This window comes from Schistocerca piceifrons, chromosome 1 (assembly GCF_021461385.2).
Source record: "Schistocerca piceifrons isolate TAMUIC-IGC-003096 chromosome 1, iqSchPice1.1, whole genome shotgun sequence".
NCBI classification, from domain to species: domain Eukaryota; kingdom Metazoa; phylum Arthropoda; class Insecta; order Orthoptera; family Acrididae; genus Schistocerca; species Schistocerca piceifrons.
This window is the reverse complement of record NC_060138.1, coordinates 291576171-291600898: the sequence shown is the minus strand read 5'-3', so window position 1 is coordinate 291600898 and position 24728 is coordinate 291576171. Positions and strand designations below refer to the sequence as shown.

The following is a 24728-nucleotide window of genomic DNA, read 5'->3' as shown; positions in this document are numbered from 1 at the left end:
TGTTAAATGAAAATTGTTTCTTTCTCAGTCATTCATACATGTTTTCCTCTGCCTGATGGCTTACGTACAATTAAATAAAATAAGAAATATGATCACACTTTTTGATGATAAATGACAAATAAATTGTTGCTAAACAGGGTAAAAAATAAAGGTGCCCTGTTCAACGGTAGTAACAATTACTACATTTAAATTACCGCTTTCAAGAGACGAGAGCCTTTAATACGGGAAGAATTGATTATGTCATTAATTATAATAGAATTCATGCAATAAGTTATACACATGTTACACAGGGTAAGGTTAACGCATAAAGAAAGACTTGGTACATTCATGTTCTGTTTAAGCGAGGAAAATACGATGATCAGGCACATATACACTAATATAATGATGCAAAGCACATAATAATTATATATATACATTTGCGTATATATATATATATATATATGTGTGTGTGTGTGTGTGTGTGTGTGTGTGTGTGTGTGTGTGTGTGTGTGTATATGTGTATGTGTGTGTGTGTGTGTGTGTGTGTGTGTGTGTGTGTGTTGGTGGGTTGGATGGAAGGCTGAGTGCGTCGGGGGGGGGGGGGGGGGGGTTACTGATGATAGCTAGCGCCCCCTCCGCTATATGTATACCTTGTTTGTTCAGATTGCATGAAGCGTCGACTGTTATTAACTGTTAACGATTATTATAAGGGTATTCGGTTGCTGTTACATCTAACGGAGCGTGGCGGAGGGTACCCAGTACCACTATTAGCCGTTTACTTTCCTGTTCCACTCGCAGATAGAGCGGGGTAAAACGACTGCTATATGACTGCGTATGAGCCCTCATTTCTCGTATTTTATCTTCGCGATCCTTATGCGATATGTATACTGACGGCAATAGAATCGTTCTGCAGTCAGCTTCAAGGGCCGATTCGCAAAATTTTTTCAGTAGTGTTCCTGGAAAAGAGCATCGCCTTCCCTCCTGGGATTCCCATTTAACTTCTCGAGCCATTATCGCAACTCTTGCGCCTTGTTTGAACCTACAGGCAAAAAATCTAGCAGTCCGCTTCTAATTTGTTTCTGTTTCTTCCTTTAATCCTACTTGTTGCAGATCTCAATCACTCGAGCGGTGCTCGAGACTAGGTCACACTAGCGAAATATGTGAGAGAGTGTCACAGAAATGATACAGGATTTGGGCTGGACTTCATTAAAAGAAAGGCGTTTTTCGTTGCGACGGAATCTTCTCACGAAATTGCAATCACCAACTTTCTCCTCCAAATGCGGAAAATATTTTGTTGACACCGACCTACATAGAGAGGAACGATCACCACGATAAAAAAAAAGGGAAATCAGAGCTCGTACGGAAAGATATAGGTGTTTATTCTTTCCGCGCGCAATACGAGATTGGAATAATAGAGAATTGTGAAGGTGGTTCGATGAAACCTCTGCTAGGCACTTAAATGTGATTTACAGAGTATCCATGTAGATGTAGATGTAGACCTCTATGCACTCTCCTTTACTGATGAATCACACTTTCCTAAAATTCCTTCCCTGCCATAATCTTCGTACTTTCGTTCCATTTCACACTGCTTTGCAACATTATGCCCAAATATTTAAACCACGTGAATGTGTCAAGCAGGATGCAACTAATGCTATATCTGAACATTAAAGGTTTCTTTTCCTTACTCATCTGCATCAGTTTACATTTTTCTATATTCAGAGCCAGATGCAATTGATCACATCAACTAGAAGTTTTTTCGAAGTTACCTTGTATCATTAATCTTCGACACCCTCCTGTACGCCACAGCATTACCAGCAAACAACAGCATATCGCTGCTCATCCTGTTCGCCAGATCATTTACGTACATCTAAAATAATAGCGGTCGTATCACACTTCCCAGGAGTACTCCTGTCCCTGACGAACATACGCCGTCGAGGACAACACACTGAGTTTTACTACCTAAGAAGCCATCAAGCCACTCACATATCTGGGAACCGGTTCCGTATGTTCATACCTCCATTAACAGTCTGCATTGCGGTGCCGTGCCAAATGCTTTTCGGAAATCTAGAAATATAGAAGCTGCCTGTTGTGCTTCAAACAAAGCTCGCGGTATATCTTGAGAGGAAAGGGCAAGCTGACTTTCTCATGACCAATTCTTCCTAAAACCTTGCTCATTCACAGACATAAGCTTTCCGGTGTTAGGAAATTTATTACATTCGAACTCAGAACAAGTTCTACAATTCTGCACCAAACCAATGATAAGGATATTGGTCCGTAACTCTGCGGGTCCGTTTCTGTGATATAAATAATATTAATGTCTCAATAGGTACACCTCACTGCCATGGTTGATTTGATTCGTCTAGCTACACATCTAAACTGTGAATTATTGTTTAATTTTATATTACTTCTCAGTAGCCGCAGTGTGCCGTGTTACGACAGACGCTGCCTTCAGTACTTGCATCTCCCTCGGCGTGCTGGTGCTGCAACCAACGCTCACATCACACCTTCCTTGTGTGGGAAAAACCACCGAATTACTGCTGCTGGTCGCTTGATCGTCGTCAGCCTCGCGCCTACCAAAATAGCCCCAGCCAGCCACTTGCCCATGCCCTGGTGCTCAGCCGTGCCAAAACAAAACTTCCTGATTGCAATATGTTTAGACGGCTGACAGCTCGCGAGCATATACGTCATGTTACACGTGGTAGAGAAACGCATAAGAATGTGGTAGGGCGCCCTATTCACTGATTGTTAAGCAACCGCTTTTCTGCTTTAGAACTTTAACAGTTCGCCAACAGTATCATAATTCTTTCGATATTTTGCACAGAAAGTCGAAATATCTTCTCCCCATAGATCTAACAGCAAGAAAAAGTTTATTATATGTGTAGACTACTAATGAAAGAATAAATGATTAAGTCACAGGGCCGTGCGGTGTACACGCCCGGTCTCGGGCGTCTTGTCATTGTTCGCGCGGCTCCCCCCGTCAGAGGTTCGAATCCACCCTCGGGCATGGGTGTGTGTGTTGTCCTTAGCGTAAGTTAGTTTAAGTTAGATTAAGTAGTGTGTAAGCTTAGGGACGGATGACATCAGCAGCTGGTCCCATGGAACTTACCACAAATTTCCAAATTTACAACTCACGGGACTCGCTTGCGGAAGAAGCAGGAATCAGATCCCTTTCCTGCCAAACAAGAAACGGGTTTCCTTAAATTTCATAAAATGAAATACACTGTTCCATCCTTGTCTGATTGTAGCTGTAACTCCATCTTTTATGATCGTTGTCTCGACACTTACCTGACCTAACGGGAAGTATCAAATCAGCATGCAGTGCTCTGTAAAATGAAAATACATTCTGGAAACAATCCTCTAAGCTATCGTTAAAGCGTTTCTCTGCAAATCTTTTCTTCTCGAAGTGCTAGTCCCACAGGGGATGCAGGAGAGAGTGAGAAGTTTGGAAGATATGAGAAATTGTAGTGGTGGAAATAAAGATATAAGGACGGGTCCTGAATCATGCTTATATAGTTCATTCAGTTGAGTGTTTGATCGTGGAAGGCTACAGTCCTGGGTTTCAGTTCCAGACCGGCATACAGTTCAGTCTGTTAGGCAGTATCACACACGGCATGAGTCTTCCCAGTGTGTCTATGTGGATATAGTGGAAATATCATTGCACCACGCTGACTGTACATCGTTTTCTAGCTTGCGTAATTCGTACCAAATCACACAAGTTTTATGTTTTTGCCAAAAGTCGTAAAATTTAATTCAATTTATCCATGAATATTTGGCGCTTGTTCACGATGTTATATATTAATTCTCAGTAGCTGTATTGTATTAACATTCGTCAGATTTCCATATTATAAAATTCTTAAAACGTTTTCTTATTTCACAGGTACACGGGATAGCGACCATCGTCGAGGCAGTTCATCTTCGTAAGTATCAGATCTGCTTTCTCAGTTCGTGTGAGATCAACCATTAAATGGCCTCTGTATTTTTAATTCACATATTGGTTCCCGACGAAACTCTGTAGGATGTTCGATACCATTCACCGAAAATATTTTGCAAATATTATGCACTGCACTTCTTGATGAGCTGACCCATATAATTGACATCACTATTGAGAAACAAATGTTCCTTTTTGTGTAGCTGTCTGTTTACTCAGCACACAACGGTTACAATTATGTCCTCAGTAATGTGTAAAAATCAGTTTCGTTCCCCATATTACTACACGCAATTCTCTGTTTTTCTAGAGGTGGTGTAAGGTACATGTTTCGACTTCATCATTTTTATGAAAATTATCAACTCGTGTTACAATATTGTAGTACACAGATCACTCTCTGTTCGTACGATCCGGTTTAGAGAGTATAGGGTGAATAGCAGAGACTCCAGCATAATAAATCCAGTACAACTTAACTTTAAGTAGTGTACACAGAATGATAATGATTCAAGTTTCCTAATCGTACTTACCTTGTTTACAAATTTCTTTTCGATGTTTATAATAAATTAAGCTTCATTTTCATTTCAAGAACAAATTGAAATGTACAAGATAAATGTCTGAATGCAGTTTCATACTTGAGAAATGATATAGCTACAAGTTTTTAGGTTTGCAGCTGAGTTATTTACCCAGAGAAACAAACCCAAAACCTTGAAAACAACCTATTTCGCCGAGAAAACCTGAAAGATTGCTGGAGAAAAGTTCTGAAAACTGAGGCAACAGTTGTATTGAACACTACAGGAAAGTACAGCAACTACCCTAAGGTCTTGGCTAAAGAGTATTTAGCGATGGAGTACTTGGATAGATTTTTGTCGGTTAAATTGCCGCGTCAAATTCGGATCGGATCCGAAGCTTACTATAACTGCCTACGTCATCATCGTCAGGAGCTAAGTCTGTCATGAACCTAGAGAGACTCCCACTTTCATGCCCAGAGACAGTCACATGATTTGGTGGATTACGTCATGGAGATGGCGCGTGCTGTGGTGGTACCCTCGCTGTCCCGCATCGTTTGCATCGGCAGCAGATGGCGACAAGTCTTCCTCTTGCTGTTTATCAAGAGTGGACTTCCATGAAGAACTAGGTGCGTGGCTGGTGTCTGTATTAAAGTTACTTTCACACAGCCCAATTTTCACTGCTCTCAGGAATTTAATGTTGTTACTTAAATAATACATAATATCGTTCGCATTATTCTCTATTTGCACAGAGCCTTTGAATTCACATGCATAGTGTCGTTTTAAAATGGTTAAGCAAAGTAGTTCTTAGTTCTACAAACATCTCTCAGTTGGACTGAAAAAAACACGACAGAAAAATCCTCCATTAATTATCACCAAGCTACTAGACCAGCATTCTTAACACTCGTGTTTATTATCGCTTTCAGAAAGCCGGGTGGGGTGTTAATGCACAATTCGCCTTCATTTTTCTCTGTCTTCTTATACTTCTTGTCTTGACATTGTTTCCCAGTTTCTCTTCTAGTCCTCAGGTCTTCCTTAATCTGATCCAACCATCTTTTTCTGGGTCGTCTTACTGCTCATTTCCCCTGCACATTTACATCCAGATATTGTTTTGGCAGACGGTTGTCGTTCACCCTCTTCCCATGTCCAAACCACTTGACTTGGGCGGTACGTAGTCCCTCTTTCATTGTCAGATCCATTTACATCTCTCCTCTGATGTCTTCATTCCTAGTTTTATCTCATCTACTCTTCTTCAAGGCTGATCACAAGAACTTCATTTCGCATGCTTGTAGCTTGTTCAAATAGGCCTTGTAAATTACATAACACCTCAAGCTGTACGTCGCAATCATCAGGAGATACGTTTTAAACATGTTCTGTTTGACTCTCAGGTGAACTCCCTAGTCACGCACGAGACTCCTCACGTGAAGAAGAAGTATAGGTCCTTTTCTTACTCTGTTCTGTATTTTTTTTAACGCTTTCAGTCCTTGAAATTGTACTTTTCAGGTAACTGAAAGCTTCCACACAGATAATTTTCTCTCCATTTAGCATCAGGTTACCAAGGGCAGATGTCTGTCTCATAACCATTGCTATAGTTTCGCTCTTCCTTACTGTCAGGTGATACTCTTTAAACTTGAGGTTCCATTCTTCTTATCTTCTCTGTACCTCTAGTTCTGTTTGTCCTCGAATAGCTACATCATGAGCAAACTTGTTTTTATGCCAGGACATAACTGGATTTCAAGTGAACGCTGGTGTAATTTCTGCTTGAAGATCACGTCCAGTGCAAAAGAAAAAAATGTAAATGTCGTGTGACTAGGGCCTCCCTTCGGGTAGACCGTTCGCCTGGTGTAAATCTTTAGATTTGACTCCCCTTCGGCGACTTGGGCGTCGATGGGGATGCAACGATGATGATTACGACAACACTCAGTCCCTGACCAGAGAAAATCTCCGACCTCGCCGGGAATCGAACCCGGGCCCTTAGGATTGACAGTCTGTCGCACTGACCACTTTGTTTTAGCTGTTTGCTTCATTTAATTACAAAAATAAACATTCTTTATCTACAAATTTATAATTGCCTTTCTCACTGTACATTAGTCAACAACTGCTGGATACATACAAAGCTGAAATGATGGTGAGAAAGTCAACTGACATGTTTCCTCTTCTTGAAGTTCTTACTCAATTTCTCCTTTCTGCTCTTTCTTTTAAGCATCTTTCTTCTTTTCTCTTCTTCTTCATCTGGATCTTTCCCCTCGAGGATTAGCTTCTTTTTTCTGTTAATCATTTTTCTCACATAAAAGTACACTAATAATCATCTCACATAAAAGTCTGTTTCATCAAGCTTGATCTCTCGTTCTCTCTTATCAACGGACACCTGTGCGCATACCTTTGCAACATCTTTATAGTCTACATCATATTGTTTCAGCTTTGTGTTGATTGCATTTTCAATTGCATGAACAAGGTGAATGTCATAGGGTGAAACCAAAGATATGGCTACACCAAAACTACCTGCACGAGCAGTTCGGCCAACACGATGGATGTAATCTTTTGGAATGTTAGGCAGAATGTGGTTAATAACCAGCTCTACAGCTGGTATATCAAGACCTCTACTAGCTACATCAGTGGCGATTAAAATTCTAATAACATTGCTCTTGAATTTTGCAAGTGCTACCAGTCGTAGCCTTTGTTGCGTCATGGAATGTAATGAAACATTTTCAAATCCAACTTCATTTAGCGTCATCGACAACAACTGACAATTCTTGCACGTATCAGTGAAAATAATTGCAGAGCCATTTTCATGATGTTGTCTGAAAGTTCGAATTGTTTCGACCAAGTACCCATCTCGTACATCATGTGAGCAAAGAACGTAGAACTGATCTAGTTGATCAACTGTAGCAACTTCAGTCTTATCTTCCCACATAAATACCTCATTCGCAGTAACAGCTCTAACTTCTTCCAATGTATCACTAAGCTACCGGGGGCGGTCAGTGCAAAAGAGAAATACTGGTACATTAGTAACCGTTGTAACCGCCGGAATGTTGAATCAAGTATGCAAACGTGCAAGCAATGTATCGTGCAGGTGCCAGGTGTCAGTTTGTGGGATCAGTCAACACAGGGACGGTTAATGCTGAAGCTGTCGTACTATGATGTTCCGTATGTGCTCTGTTTGAGACAGATCTCTTGATCGAGCAGGCCCGGGCAACACATCGACACTCTGTAGAGCAAGTTGGGTTACAAGACCGGTGTGTGAGTGAACGTTATCCTGTTGGGAAACACTCCCTGTTGTTCATGAATGACAGCCCAGTAGGTTGTATCAGGAAACTGACGTACAAATTAGTCAGGATGCGTGGTACAACCCATAGCATAACTCCAGTTGTAGGTACAGTGTGCCTAGTACGCAGACAGGATGGTTGCAGACACTGAAGTATTCTCCTTCTAACCAACAAACGGCCATCACTGGTAGTGGGGCAGAACAATCTTTTATCAGAAAAAACAACAGACCTCCACTCTGCCCTCCAATGAGCTCTCGCTTGAAAACACTGCAGTCGTAAATGGTGGTGGTTTGGAGTCAGTGGAATGCACGCTACAGGGCGACTGGCTGGGAGTTGACCTTGAAGTAACCCATTTGTAACAGTTAGTCAACTGCTGCTCCAATTGCTGCTGCTGTTGGATACATTATTATGAGCCAGACACATGCGCCGAAGTTGATGGTCTTCTCTCTCGATGGTGCGACGTGGCCATCAGGAATCCGGTCTTGGTTCAAATGGCTCTGAGCACTATGGGACTTAACTTCTGAGGTCATCAGCCCCCTAGAACTTAGAACTACTTAAACCTAACTAACCTAAGGGCATCACACACAACCATCCCCGAGGCAGGATTCGAACCTGCGACAGTAGCAGTCGCGCGGTTCCAGACTGTAGCACCTAGAACCGCTCGACCACTGCAGCCGGCAACCTGGTCTTCTCCCAGCAGCCATTTACAGTGGCTACATTGATGCCAACTCTTTCTTCAGTATGTGAGAAGGAACATCCGGCTTCTCGTAGCACTATTAAACGGCATGGTTGAAAGGCAGTGAGGTGTTTATAGTGGTATCTTTGTCGCCTTAAAGGCATTCGGGACTAACATCAACTCACCACGACCAAACTCTCAAAGGTAATTACCGCTCACAGCCGTCACAGAGTGTATGTAAAGCAAACCTGATTTGAATCCTCGTAATGGCGCTACTAGCGCCACTGTTATGCGACCGGCAGGGCATTTGAACAGACATCATCTTTCAGATGCAGAACCGCGCCTACCAAATTACGTTTACGTCGCACAACTCTTTTTTGGTGTTGCGATTTTGTTCCGTCAATGTGTTTCGCTAGCGTACGTGAATGAATCTGTTATAGAACATACACACACACACACACACACACACACACACACACACACACGCACACACACTGGTCATACCGGACTCGAGAGTCCATTACCGCAGCAACATATTTTCGCCATTTGTCCCTGTCTTGGGCTATTTCCTTCCATTCACCTTCAATACCTAGGCTCCTCAAATCAGCCTTCTCATTGTCCCCCCATCTACGCCTCGGTCTCCCCACAGGACGTTTTCCCTCTAAATGCCCTACCAGTACTCAGCGCGCTGCCCTGCCCTCATCCATTCGAGCTACGTGACCCGCCCATCGCAGCCTGCGTTATTTAATAATACTGATTATGTCAGGCTTGAATAAAGTTCGTGAACCTCTTCGTTGTGCAGTTTTCGCCACTCTCCGCTAATGACATCCCTTTTTGTTTCGAAAATTTTCCTCAAAATTTTGTTTTCAAATACTCGAAACTGCTTTTCATTTTGCACAGTGAGAGACCGAGTCTCACACCCATACAGCATAACTGGTAGAATAATAGTTTTGTATATTCTAATCTTTAAATCCCTAGATAATATCCGTGATGGAAGTAATGTATTCAGTGAGAAGTAGCACGCATTTCCCGCCTGTAATCTCTTCTTCAGTTCGGATTCAATCTCATTTCTCGAAGTGATGTCCACGCCTAGATAATTAAATGTGTTGACTTTTTCAAACTGCATGTCTCCAACTCTTAACATTTCCTGATCTACTGCTGTTGGCATTCTAGTAGTAACCAGGTATTTAGTTTTGTCTTCACTTATCCTTAGACCTACAACTTCACTAGCCTTGATTAACGCATTCGCATTTGCTGTTACAGATTCTTTCCTATCGCTAATGATTTTTAGATCATCTGCATACCCTGTTGTTGTTGTTGTGGTCTTCAGTCCTGAGACTGGTTTGATGCAGCTCTCCATGTTACTCAATCCTGTGCAAGCTTCTTCATCTCCCAGTACCTACTGCAACCTACATCCTTCTGAATCTGTTTAGTGTATTCATCTCTTGGTCTCCCTCTACGATTTTTACCCTCCACGCTGCCCTCCAATACTAAATTGGTGATCCCTTGATGCCTCAGAACATGTCCTACCAACCGATCCCTTCTTCTAGTCAAGTTGCGCCACAAAATTCTTTTCTCCCCAGTCCTATTCAAACTTCCTCATTAGTTATGTGGTCTACCCATCTAATCTTCAGCATTCTTCTGTAGCACCATATTTCGAAAGCTCCTATTCTCTTCTTGTCCAAACTAGTTATCGTTCACGTTTCACCTCCATACATAGCTGTACTCCATACAAGTACTTTCAGAAACGACTTCCTGACACATAAATCTATACTCGATGTTAACAAATTTCTCTTCTTCAGAAACGCTTTCCTTGCCATTGCCAGTCTACATTTTATATCCTCTCTACTTCGACCATCATCAGTTATTTTGCTCCCCAAATAGCAAAACTGCTTTACTACTTTAAGTGTCTCATTTCCTAATCTAATTCCCTCAGCATCACCCGACTTAATTCGACTACATTCCATTATCCTCGTTTTGCTTTTGTTGATGTTCATCTTATACCCTCCTTTCAAGACACTATCCATTCCGTCCAACTGCTCTTCCAAGTCCTTTGCTGTCTCTGACCCTAATATCTTAAGATTTCCATTTAACTCCACACCCTCTGAATTATCTGCTGTTATTCGTACAATATATTCTAGGACTAAATTAAAAAGTAGCGGAGACAGGGCATCTCCCTGATTAATATCATACACACCATTGAATCCCAGAATTCCTTCAGAGTCTTTGCAGCGAAGTTAATGCTCGAATTCTCTCCTTGTTTCAGTCTGCGGGACATGCCCGACAACGTTCAAGATGAGCCTCGGGTCAGGTGAGTAGCAGAGATCGCCCCTGGGCTCGCGGCGCTGCAGCGGTTCGCAGCATCTTCACGCAGCGTCCGCGCTCTGGAAGCGACCAATGAGGCACGCGGCAGCAAGCCAAGGCCCCAGCCGGCCGGCCGCCCAGCTACGCAGCGCTGCGCCATAGCGTCGTCGCCCACGCAGCCTGCTAGGGCCCGCTCTCGACTCGTGCTGCGCATCCTGTACGTCGCTGAGCTCAGAAATAACGGCACGAATGTCATGTACTATCTACACCACCGGCTAACGTATACGCCGAATTAATTTAGTCATTATATCTGTGTCTACAGTCTCGAGGTATACTGAAGCGCCAAAGTAACTGCTGATGGCATGCGAATTCACATACAGAGATACGTAAACAGGCAGAATACAGCATTGTGGTCGGCCAACGCCTTCATAAGACGAGACCTAGTAGATAGTGTCGGAAGTTCCATGCGGCTTTTCGCGCATGATGCTGTAGTATACAGAGAAGTTGCAGCATTAGAAAATTGCAGCGAAATGCAGGAAGATCTGCAGCGGATAGGCACTAGGTGCAGGGAGTGGCAACTGACTCTTAACATAGACAAATGTAATGTATTGCGAATACATAGAAAGAAGGATCCTTTATTGTGCGATTATATGATAGCGGAACAAACACTGGTAGCAGTTACTTCTGTAAAATATCTGGGAGTATGCGTGCGGAGCGATTTGAAGTGGAATGATCATATAAAATTAATTGTTGGTAAGGCGGGTGCCAGGCTGAGATTCATTGGGAGAGTCCTTAGAAAATGTAGTCCATCAACAAAGGAGGTGGCTTACAAAACACTCGTTCGACCTATACTTGAGTATTGCTCATCAGTGTGGGATCCGTACCAGATCGGGTTGACAGAGGAGATAGAGAAGATCCGAAGAAGAGCGGCACTTTTCGTCACAGGGTTATTTGGTAAGCGTGATAGCGTTACGGAGATCTTTAGCAGACTCAAGTGGCAGACTCTGCAAGACAGGCGCTCTACATCGCGGTGTAGCTTGCTATCCAGGTTTCGAGAGGGTGCGTTTCTGGATGAGGTATCGAATATATTGCTTCCCCCTACTTACACCTCCCGTGGAGATCACGAATGTAAAATTAGAGAGATTCGAGCGCGCACGGAGGCTTTCCGGCAGTCGTTCATCCCGCGAACCATACGCGACTGGAACAGGAAAGGGAGGTAATGACAGTGGCACGTAAAGCGCCCTCCGCCACACACCGTTGGGTGTCTTTGCGGAGTATAAATGTAGATGTAGAAGTGTCTGAAGCAGTTGTTACATCGGGCACTGATGCCACAATGGCAGGCTATACAGAATTAAGTGAATTTGAACGCTGTGTTATAGTCGGCTTACGAGCAGTGGGACGCAGCATCTCCGAGGTAGCGATGAAATGGGGATTTTTCCCGTACGACCATTTCACGAGTGTACAATAAATGTTACAAATCCAGTAAAACATCAGATCTCCGATATCGCAGTGGCCGGAAAAAGACCCTCCAAGACGACTGAAGACAATCGTTCAACTTGACAGAAGTGCAACCCTCCCAGAAATTGCTGCAGATTTCAATGCTGGGCCATCAAGAAGTTCAGCGTACGAATCATTCAACGAAACATCATTGATGTGGTCTTTCGAAGCCAAAGGCACACTCTTGTACCCTTGATGACTGCACGGCACAAAGCTTTACGCCTCGCCTGGGCTCGTCAACACCGAGACTGGACTGTTGATGACTGGAAACATGTTACCTGGTCGGACGAGACTCGTTTCAAATGGTATCGAGCGCATGGTCGTGAACGGGTATGGAGACAATCTCATGAATCCAAGCCCCATGCATGTCAGCAGGGGACTGTTCAAGCTGGTGGAGGCTTTCTAATGGTGTGGGGCGTATGTAGTTGGAGTTATATGGGACCCCTGATACGTCTAGATACGACTCTGACAGGTCAGACCTACGAAAGCGTCCTGTCTGATCATCTGAATCCATTCATGTCCATTGTGCATTCCGACGACCTTGGGCAATTGCAGCAGAACAACAGCACAATGCGACACCCTACACGCCCAGACTTGCTACATCGTGGCTCCAGGAACACCCTTCTGAGTTTAAACACTTCTGCTGGCCACCAAACTTGCCAGACAACATTATCGAGCATATCTGGGATGTCTTGCAACGTGCTGTTCAGAAGAGATCTCCACCGCCTCGTACTCTTATGGATTTATAGACAGCCCTACAGGACTCATGGTTAGGCAGGTGTACCAGTTGCTTTGGTTCTTCAGTGTATTCTACAACTGGTAAAAATCAGGAAACATAGACCACTACAACTTATGTCAAAGCCAACACTGGTCAGCCCTATGCTGGGCAACCAATTTACAGCATTAACTCCGTTAATTGCACTTAGGAAGATATTATTATGGCGTGCTGCTCTTTTTATACCATCCAGTTTGATAAATTAGTTTCCCTTTAATCACATTTATGAACTACAAACACTGCATGTTTTTCACTTTTGATTTTCTTCCAGTACAGTGTAAGAGACAGCAACAGGAGTTGGAAGATCAGTTGAAAGGAAAGGATAGTTGCGAGGATAGTTCTATCGCCGTAGTCTTAGTTGTGACAACGTGAACTTTGCTTCCCTCTCTACTAGAGCAGTTTAGGCGGATTGCACTGTCATCTGTAAAGTAATCGGAATGGCAGTGACTGTCTCCCTACCTTCATGCTCTTCCAGGTGTTTTCCCTGAAAGACTACTCTTCTGTTGCAGCCATGTTTTAGTGGAGCTGCGAAAGCCCATCGTGATTAACTTCCCATAACCCTCCCAAATTAATTACATGTATCCAAATTTATATATAGAGATTAAATGGAAAGCAGCGTAACTCCACTATCAGTTATTACTTCTTTCCTTCTTAAGAATTTACTCTCTCCCGTTGACAATCATTAAATCCCGTAATACTTGATCAGAAAAGAAATTGGAAGCTAGAGATAAAAATAGCCGGAAAACCACATATTCAAAGGAGATGAGACAGGCGATCGTCCTAGATTCCACTACTTTGTACTTGATTTAACTATTCTGCTGGTGCTGCCAGTCATACTCGCCTAAAGAAAGACTGGGATGCACCGAGCTGCGCAGTGCAGAAATTTAGGCTCCTTCCCAAAAGGGAAGCGTCATCCACTGAGCGGTACTCCAAGGCGTGGCGCCCTCTACTGCACTGCTACAACGAGTCAGTCAGGACGTTTGCATGCTACGGACCAGTCAGTCTCATGCAGTGCTCACTTTCAACCTGTGTATTCCTTGCCGCCGAAACAGTGTCAGTCGCAAATGGCAAAATTACGAACCATTGCAGTACGTTCACGACAATTCTTTCCAATAGTGAAACCCCCAAAAATAATGCGTCTTTTTCAGTCTCCAATGACAAAGTGAAGGTCGCCCCTCGTAAGAAAAGATTTCAACACTGGGACATAGTCCCTCTCCCCCCCTTCCATCCTCTTTCTTCCCCACCTCCCCTCTCTTTGCCCCCTTCTCTCCCCCGAGTCCTTTTACATTTCCCTCCTCTGCCTCCTCTCATTCCCTCTCGCGTCTGCCCTTCTCCCCCTTTATTAGTCCTCTCCCTCCTTGGTCCCCCCCCTTTTTCGTTTTTTTCCTTCCTCCCTCCTTGTTCTTTCCCCTCCTCCAGATCCCCCCCCCCCCCCAACTGCCTTTGGCTCGCGAGTGTCATCCTTGTGCCGCCACTTTCGTGCAGTGTTCTACAGTGAGTGTTCCGTGTTGTGTTTTTTTGGGAAGTGTTGCGAACGGCCATCATACTGGCGCTGGGTGTGCCTTTTATCTCTTGCGAACAGAAACCAGACTGTCGCTGTGTTTTTTAATTGTGTGTGTACTATGTTCTTGACTGATTCCTGTGTCTTTTATTAACGTTGCCAACCCCTTTTGCTTTCTGTTTTAACTTTCCGCATTTTTCCGCTTTTTTACACTTGACGTCACCATTTTATCGCCTGTTTTTCTTGTTTCTTTTCTTCTGCCGTTTTTTAAAATGAAAGTCTGTAGGCTGTAGAGCAGCGTACTAAGCTGCTGCCAGCCGGCCCCCTTCAGGGGGAATTGAAAATCAATAAAGGAAAAAAGAAAATGGAACATAGTATCACATTACTTTACGCCAACTGTACGTTCCCCTACCAATGTCCATAGCTTCAGAAACCGGTTCGAAAAATTCAGAGAGGAACACTATGATGCCAGAGTTTGTTGCCAGTGGCCTGCGTTTCCTGCAAATACTAATCTTCAAAGGAAGTCAGAGAAACATGGAAAAGTCGCCCCCGAGTCCTGCACGCAGAGCCGTACCGCCAGAGTCACCATGCTAAAAGGGAAAAGGACGCAGGCACAAGTTGGGGCTAGCAGGTAGACCCAGGACCTGACCGCTATAAAACTGTACACCACAATGGTGAAGGTGTCGGGGCAGACGAGTTCGGCAACTGGGACTGGCCGACTGGTCGACCTGTGAATGGGCTGCTTCCCAGCAGGGGGAGAACCAATTCTATATCAGCACTTATTTTGAATCTTCGGACGCCCAGAGATTTACATTTTTTCTGCCAGGAATTGGTTCAAATGGCTCTAAGCACTATGGGACTTAACATCTGAGGTCATCAATCCCCTAGACTTAGAACTACTTAAACCTAACTAACCTAGGGACATCATATATGTCCATGCCCGAGGCAGGATTCGAATCTGCGACCGTAGCAGCAGCGCGGTTACGGACTGAAGCGCCTAAGCCGGCCGGGGTGGCCGAGCGGTTTTAGGTGCTACAGTCTGGAACCGCACCACTGCTATGGTCGCAGGTTCGAATCCTGCCTCGGGCATGAATGTGTGTGATATCCTTAGGTTAGCTAGAGTTAAGTAGTTCTAAGTTCTAGGGGACTGATGACCTCTGTAGTTAAGTCCCATAATGCTCAGAGCCATATGAGCCATTTTTGAAGTGCCTAGAACCACTCGGTCACGGCGGTCGACACGAGGATTTGGTATTATGTCACATATTGAACGCCAAGAAAGAGGAAAATTGAATCATTTGGAACAGTATGTACAATTTATGCCATAATATCAGAAGGACAATGCTTGCCACCCTGAGTAGGTTCGTGCCTGACCTCACTTTCCAGAATCTTACGCCATCCAGGCTGCGGTCTAGTACATCCGCCACTGCCCTGCTCGGCCAAAGCGTTTCCTACCGCTCTACTTCGAATCCTCTCCAAATATGCACGGACCTCAGACACTAATAAACTATTCAAACCATCATCGAGTTAATGAGTTAGAGAGCGACTTGCAAATTTCACAGAGCACAGTACTGCCGGCCACTGTTTATTACGATATCAGTAATACTTTCCACACCGAATTTCTGTTTTCTCAGCATCGGAATGATAAATATATTGTAATTATTAATGAAACCAGCACGCGAAATGCTTGCTGCAGTTTATAGTAGCACTGATATCGCGGGAAAAAAAATTCTAAACAACAGGTACAATAATAAAAACTCTTCAGAACCATATAATTCGATCACGTACTTACTGCCATTGTATATGCAATAATACCTCAGGTTCTCCCCTCACTCTCGACATTCAAGCCCACATTCGTTACAAATTATGTGGACAAATTTCATTTAAAATCTTGCCCTGAAGTGCACACTTGAAAACCTAAATTAAGGTTCCATAATAAGAAACGAGCAATGGACACGTCTGAAAAGGGTGAAACTAGGACAGACAAGTACGGACGCAAGAAGTAGGTACAACAGTTCTCAGGAAATGACAGGGAAACAGCAATATAAGTCACATAGAAATAAAATAAATAGAAATTTTAAGGAAGTTAAAGTTGAATGGTTACAGGGATAAGTGAGGAAATAGAAATAGAAATAGAAGGCAGATTCAGCACCTGGAAATTTCAAAGAACCACCAGTGAAATTAAACGCAAAGGAGTCAATATTAAGATTGCAGAAGGAATTCTATTGTTAAATGCAGACGAAAGAGCAGATAGGTGTAAAGAGTACGCGGAAGGGCTCTACGGGTGTGAAGGAATCAGATGATGTGGTAAGGTCTCCCGTAGTCAGTTGATACACAGTTTCTGTGGTAAGCAGAGTATACATAAGCTTTACTTTGTATCAATAAAACAACTTCTTAGTGGAAGCAGATAATTTGGGTTTAAAAATTTGGAGAAACGAGCTCTAATGCAAGAATGGAGTTGCGTAAGAAATAGAAATCAGTACTGCGATTTCTTTTTCTTGAATTTAATTTTATCACTATATTGTAAAATAATGGAAAGAGGAAAATAGTTTTCGTTGACTACAATTCCACCAGTCAAAACGTTATTGCTGTATTCTGTGCTTGTATTATCACAAACAAAACGTAGTGCCTCCGGATTAGTGACACATGTAACAAAAACTTTGGCGCTTACAACCAGTCAGTTCCCTTGTATGATACCAAGAACTTCCTTAATAAACTATTTATTATCTAATTTGTCTCACTATTTTGTGCAGTGATTAGGTGTCAACCATAATTTTGTGGTATCAAAATGCCTTCTTATTTTGAAGGATATTAATAAATTATTCACAAAAAGAATACTTTTTTTTTTATTCTCGGTAGTATCGCGTACACAAGGTATAAAAGGGTGGTGCATTGTCAGAGGTGTGATTTGTACCCAACTGATTCATGTGAACAGGTGCCTCAAATGGCTGATTGACGTGAATGGTAACTGGAACGAGAGGCATAGGATATTCCATTTGGAAATCGTTAGGGAATTCAATATTCACGGATCCACTGTGTCAAGAGTGTGTCGAGGATACCAGATCTCAGGCATTACCTCTGACCACGAATGAAGCAGTCGCCGACGGCCTTCACTAAACGACCGAGAGCAGCGGCGTTTGCATAGAGTTGTCAGTGCTAACAGACAAGCAACACTGCGTGAAATAACTGCAGAAAGCAATTTGGGACGTACGATAAACGTATCCCTTAGGACAGTGCGATGAAATTTGGAGTGAATGGGCATGGCACCAGACGGTGCTTTGCTGTCTGAGGCGCCTTACCAAGGTCCACGCGGCTCCCCCTGTCGGAGGTTCGAGTCCTCCCTCAGGCATGGACGTGTGTCTCTATCCTTAGCGTAAGTTAGATTAAGTAGTGCGAAAGCTTGTAAGCTTAGGGACCAGTGGCCTCGGCAGTTTGGTCCCATAAGACCTTACCACAAATTTCCTTTTTCCAGCAGACGACCGACTTGCTAATAGCACGACATTGGCTGCAGCGACTTTCCTGGGCTGGCCATATTGGTTGCACCACAGACGACTGGAAAACCGTGGCCTGGTCAGGCGAAATCCGATTTCAGCTGGTAAGAGCTGACGGCAGGGTTCGAGTCTGGCGCAGACCCCACGAAACCATGGACCCAGTTGTCAACGAGACACTGTACAGGCTGGTGGTGGCTCCATCATCGTGTGGGCTATGCTTACATAGAGTATTCAAAATGGCTCTGAGCACTATGAGACTTAACTTCTGAGGTCATCAGTCCCCTAGAGTTTAGAACTAATTAACCTAACGTACCTAAGGACATCACACACATCCATGCCCGAGGCAGGATTCGAACCTGCGTGTGGTTCCAGACTGTAGCGCCTAGAACCGCTCGGCCACTCCGGCCGGCACATAGAATGCACTGGATCCTCCGATCCAACTGAACCGATTGTTGACTGAAAATGGTTATGTTCGGCTACTTGGAAACGATTTGCTGTTATTCATGGACTTCATGTTCCCAAATGAGAATTGTACTTTTATAGATGACAATGCACAATGTCACCGGGACGTAATTCTTCGCGATTGGTTTCGAGAACAGTCTGGACAATTCGATCAAATGATTTGACTACCCAGATTGCCCGATATGTATCCCATCGAACTTTCATGGGACACAATCGAGAGATAAGTTCGTGCATAAAATTCTGCACGGACAACACTATCACAATTATGGACGTCTGTAAATTCATCACAGCTCAATGTTACTGCAAAGAGCTTCCAATGGCCTGTTGAGTTCATACCACGACTTGTTGCACTACACCGGGAAAAAAGAAGTTGGACACGATATCAGAAGGTATCCCATGACTTTTTTCACCTAAATCTATTTTCACTCCGCAAGCTTTGTTTATCGGCTGTAATGTAATACCAACTGGCTGTGACTTCACTGCTAAGTGCTCTGTGAACACGACGGACAAATGAGTATGCTGTGGTGCAAAAACTAGTGGCAGTTGGGAGGAACCATTTACATGCTTCCCCACATAGTGCCTTTAAAGATGTAAGATGAATATCAACGAAAGTATAATAAGGGTGATGGAATGTAGTAAAATTAAATAAGACGATGTCCAGAAATTAGATTAGAAAATGAGACACTAAAAGTAGTAGATGAGTTTTGCCATATGGGCAGCAAAATAACTGATGATGGCCAAATTATTGGGGACATGAAATGCATAACTGCAATGGCAGCAAAAGATTTCTTGAAGAAGAGAAATATCTTAACGGATGGTAGGAATTTTCTGAAAGCATTTGACTAGACTGTGGTCTGTACGGGAGAGAGGCGTGGTCAATAAATATTACATACAAGGAGAGAATAGGGAATATCAGAACGTGGTGCAGCAGAGGAATTCTGTAGATTAGATGCGTAAATCGGATAATTATTGGATAAGTACTGAATTTATAGGGGAGAAAAACATTTTTGGCACAACTTGGTTGATAGGGCACGTCCTGGGGCATCAACGAATAGTCACTCTGGTAACAGAGTAAATGGTAGATGATATAAATTGTAATAGCAAAAACGGAAATGATATATCTTGAATAAAGTGTGTTGTGTATAAACTGTAAAGGAAGACCAAGTTTTGGTTAATGTAAGCAGGTCCAAGCATTTGTAGGTTGTAGCAGCAATGCAGAGGTGAATAGGCTTGCACAGCATAGACCAGCGATTATGTGTGTCAGAGTAGTAATCTGATTGAACCCCTCAATAATAACAAGGTGGACTGCGGGCTGTTTGAGGCCAGCCAAATACCAGGCTTGCTGTCCATGTGGTAGAGAATTCCCCAGTTGAAAGTTTATAGGACGGGGGTACTAGCTCCTACATTTGCCTTACCACCAAGGGAAACCTTCCGTAAACCGTGGACAGAATCCAAGGAGTTGGAACCATTTTTAATGCAATTCCAGGACCATGGATAATATTTTCCGTTGTCCCATAATTACGTTAAAATTATTCCAATCATCCGGTTCTGACTAAGGTTTCGGGAAGTATCCCTTCGTCCATTAGCACAGAGGCACATTAAAAATGCATTTCTAGTCATTGAAAACAGTTCTAATCACCCCCGTCACGACCAATGATTTTCCGAAGATTTTTCTTGATCCATTATCCCAGAAAGACGTTCACTATAGTACCAGCTCCACGGTTGCGACCAAGGTTTTCTTGGTGGTAAGGCAGATGCCGGAACTGGTAATCCTTCCTCATTTACTCTCACTTGGGAATTTTCATTTGCAATAATTAAAAACAAATAAAGCAATAAAAATAAACAGATTAGGTGCATAAGCTGCTGCATTGTAGTTAAAGTCCATGGTAGTTGCTTCTGTTTCCATGAATTTCACCTATTTTTGGGGTACCACTAAATTTACGACAGTTATAATTCATGAAGGCACTCAGTAATGTACCTTGAAGTGTACCAAAAGAATGGACGTCTTTTTCTCACACACTGAGATTTAAAAATGTGCATTCTATTAATGATAATCTGTTGCTGTCTTACTTTAAGACGAATGGAACATTGCAGGCCGGCATTCACTGGTGTGGTTCAGTGTGGATCATTATCAGGTGGTGTCTGATCGGCCTGGTGGTATCAAAGCACTCACAAATTTCACACTACGTCGTTGTGATAGAAGGCAGCGGCTGTTGTCTACGACCGTGTGGGACTGCACCTCAGGCATGTAACAACCGTGGTTGACCGTAGGAGTCTACCCAACACCGAGAGACGTCGCTTGTTGTCAACATACTGGACTCGCATTCACGAGATCAGCATTTCCATCCAGCCATCCTAATTTAGGTTCTCCATGGCTCCATGGCTACCACAATCAAACAAAAGCTACTCATTGAATTTACAATTAATTTTACCTTCTTAAAGGGAGCATTTTCAATAGGGGGCTTCGCAATGCTAGCATTTCCTTGATATATCTATAAATGGGGTTGGCACTCCTCATTGACAATCGGATTAACAGCACAACAATTTGTTATATATCGAAATTACACTTGTACAACCGAAGTATAATTACTGAGTATACATATTTTGTTACATATGGATGTTAACACAAGATTGGTGGGCATGGGGGGATATATCCTAAATTCAGCAGTCACTTACAATACTAGCGTTCGAAATGGACAAGGAAAGGTGGGAGCTCACCATTCAGAAAAGAATTTACTCTAATAATTAGTGAAAGTTAAGAGACGGGATCCAATAGTTAATACGTAAATGTATTGAAAAGACAAACTACGAACTACTTGTGGGTGCATGTTATTAAAGCGGCCTCCCATCCTTAAAACAATAAAATTCATAAAACTCATTCTGCAACACCTAGATTAACGCAATAAAAAGATACGCGGGTCATGGTACTTCTGGATCAATTTAGATATCGTGTGCAGAACTACTCATCAAGTGTTCCCACGTGGGCGACAGACAAGGGTAAATGTAACACACAAACTGCCGTTATGAAATGTTCACTAAATCACGGAGTATTGGAGAAGGAAAGACATTCGCTGAAGTCGAAGAGCTTACAAGGACGGTTGAATTATACCGAACGTGGTGACTGAGAGTTCTACGTATATTTTGCATAATGCAACTGACCAGGATCTGACGCCAAGTCCAAGATCAAAATTGCAAAAGGAGGAAGAAATCAAAGCAATGAGGCGCAAATCCTCCCAAAATTAAAGGTCACCTAGCACTTTAGTATGTATTCACGATTCAATCCACTTCTGAACCTAGCAAGAGCACGCACGCTTACCAGCTTTCAACCATATTCCTCTGGATCTCGCCACCGACTCTCCACGACTGCTAACCGCCTACCGACCATTTCTCCAGGGGAGCCCGGCCTTGTGGGGGTGGGAATTGGCGTACTTTTCGCCAGCCAGTCAGGGGCACGGATCTGTCGTCGAACTAACTGCCGCTCAAGCAGATATTCCTGACTTGACTGAGTGACTCGTGATTGGATAGAATTTAGTCAGGGAGACGTCAGGGAGGCCTCTTTACAGAGCCCAAAGAGCAGGAGAAACTGAGTTTTAGGTTGGTACTACTACTTAGAAGAATAAGAAGAAGGACTACTGTGGCATCTCCAAATCATTCAAACCAAAGGCCCACGCATCCAAGCTCAAAGGTCAGCGCGAGAAACGAAAAGCCAACATGGCTAGCTGATGGAGATACTGAATATGAAAATAAAACAAAAGCACCTTGCTCCAGTCCTCTCTCCAGTTTCATTATGCTGCTCATACTGAAAAAAAATCAGCAGAATGGCACGCATGCTATTGCCATATAGGTAATGATAATAATATGACAACCATATCGTAATCGTACCGAGCGAGGTGGCGCAGTGGTTAGCACACTGGACTCGCATTCGGGAGAACGACGGTTCAACCCCGTCTCCAGCCATCCTGATTTAGGTTTTCCGTGATTTCCCTAAATCGTTTCAGGCAAATGCCGGGATGGTTCCTTTGAAAGGGCACGGCTGATTTCCTTCCCCATCCTTCCCTAACCCGAGCTTGCGCCCCGTCTCTAATGACCTCGTTGTCGACGGGACGTTCAACAACACTAACCTAACCTAACCTATCGTAATCTTAAATAAGTGAAAGAAGTGCAAGGCAGATACACGTCTTTCATTAGTCAGTTACACACCTGGAAATGGAAAAAAGAACACATTGACACCGGTGTGTCAGACCCACCATACTTGCTCCGGACACTGCGAGAGGGCTGTACAACCAATGATCACACGCACGGCACAGCGGACACACCAGGAACTGCGGTGTTGGCCGTCGAATGGCGCTAGCTGCGCAGCATTTGTGCACCGCCGCCGTCAGTGGCAGCCAGTTTGCCGTGGCATACGGAGCTCCATCGCAGTCTTTAACACTGGTAGCATGCCGCGACAGCGTGGACGTGAACCGTATGTGCAGTTGACGGACTTTGAGCGAGGGCGCATAGTGGGCATGCGGGAGGCCGGGTGGACGTACCGCCGAATTGCTCAACACGTGGGGCGTGAGGTCTCCACAGTACATCGATGTTGTCGCCAGTGGTCGGCGGAAGGTGCACGTGCCCGTCGACCTGGGACCGGACCGCAGCGACGCACGGATGCACGCCAAGACCGTAGGATCCTACGCAGTGCCATAGGGGACCGCACCGCCACTTCCCAGCAAATTAGGGACACTGTTGCTCCTGGGGTATCGGCGAGGACCATTCGCAACCGTCTCCATGAAGCTGGGCCACGGTCCTGCACACCGTTAGGCCGTCTTCCGCTCACTCCCCAACATCGTGCAGCCCGCCTCCAGTGGTGTCGCGACAGGCGTGAATGGAGGGACGAATGGAGACGTGTCGTCTTCAGCGATGAGAGTCGCTTCTGCCTTGGTGCCAATCATGGTCGTATGCGTGTTTGGCGCCGTGCAGGTGAGCGCCACAATCAGGACTGCATACGACCGAGGCACACAGGGCCAACACCCGGCATCATGGTGTGGGGAGCGATCTCCTACACTGGCCGTACACCACTGGTGATCGTCGAGGGGACACTGAATAGTGCACGGTACATCCAAACCGTCATCGAACCCATCGTTCTACCATTCCTAGACCGGCAAGGGAACTTGCTGTTCCAACAGGACAATGCACGTCCGCATGTATCCCGTGCCACCCAACGTGCTCTAGAAGGTGTAAGTCAACTACCCTGGCCAGCAAGATCTCCGGATCCGTCCCCCATTGAGCATGTTTGGGACTGGATGAAGCGTCGTCTCACGCGGTCTGCACGTCCAGCACGAACGCTGGTCCAACTGAGGCGCCAGGTGGAAATGGCATGGCAAGCCGTTCCACAGGACTACATCCAGCATCTCTACGATCGTCTCCATGGGAGAATAGCAGCCTGCATTGCTGCGAAAGGTGGATATACACTGTACTAGTACCGACATTGTGCATGCTCTGTTGCCTGTGTCTATGTGCCTGTGGTTCTGTCAGTGTGATCATGTGATGTATCTGACCCCAGGAATGTGTCAATAAAGTTTCCCCTTCCTGGGACAATGAATTCACAGTGTTCTTATTTCAATTTCCAGGAGTGTAGTATGTGACAGACCAAGCAGTAGGCCGTGAGTGGACAATGGAATTTACCAATCCAGAAAAAGCCGACATGCTCAGAATGTACGGAGAGTGTAGGAAGAATGTAGTTCGTTCTTGTATGGTGTATGCGGCAAGATATCCCAGTAGATGTCAACCATCTTGCCATCTTGACAGTTATTTACCAATCTCTTCAACCAGTTATGTACTGTAGTGTAACACCTAAACGACATAACAGAAGGAAAACAATTGGCAACAAAAGAGAAAGAAATTAATATTCTTGCTGCTGTTGCAGTTGATCGGCACGTTAACTCCCGCGCAATCTCACGAGGAAGTGGCATGAGTCAGGCAAGTGTCCTACACGAAGTGGCACCTAAGTCTACGGCTTTTTGCATTATGCAGGAAGCATTTACACAGGATTGGCCGTATTTTTCGGAAATAAGATGTGAAAAGTGTTTTTCGACCACCTTCTAAGATTAAGGCCCTGTTGGCGTCTGTAAAGGATGACCTTGGTTTGCGTAAGGCTGGTGTCAATCGTATTCTTTGCAGTTGTGGCATGTCATATATTGGTCAGACAATCAGGACTTTGGAAGACCGGTGTATTGAACATAAGCGTCACACACACTTACAACAGCCGAGCAAATCCGCTATTGCGGAACATTGCCTTGACACCGGTCATCCTATGGAATACAACAACACGGATATTCTGGCTTACACGTCCAGTTATTGGGATAGT

The 24728-nt window shown here is 44.2% G+C and overlaps 1 protein-coding gene across 1 annotated transcript in view; it reads left to right on the top strand.

Annotated features, from left to right (window-relative positions):
- The window catches only part of LOC124801802, a 102406-nt gene that overhangs the window by 20578 nt on the left and 57100 nt on the right, over window positions 1–24728 (top strand). Inside the window, exons 3-4 of the mRNA XM_047263101.1 lie at window positions 3857–3896; window positions 10619–10663. Coding sequence (XP_047119057.1) covers window positions 3857–3896; window positions 10619–10663 — 85 coding nt within the window. The remainder of the gene's footprint in view (window positions 1–3856; window positions 3897–10618; window positions 10664–24728) is intronic.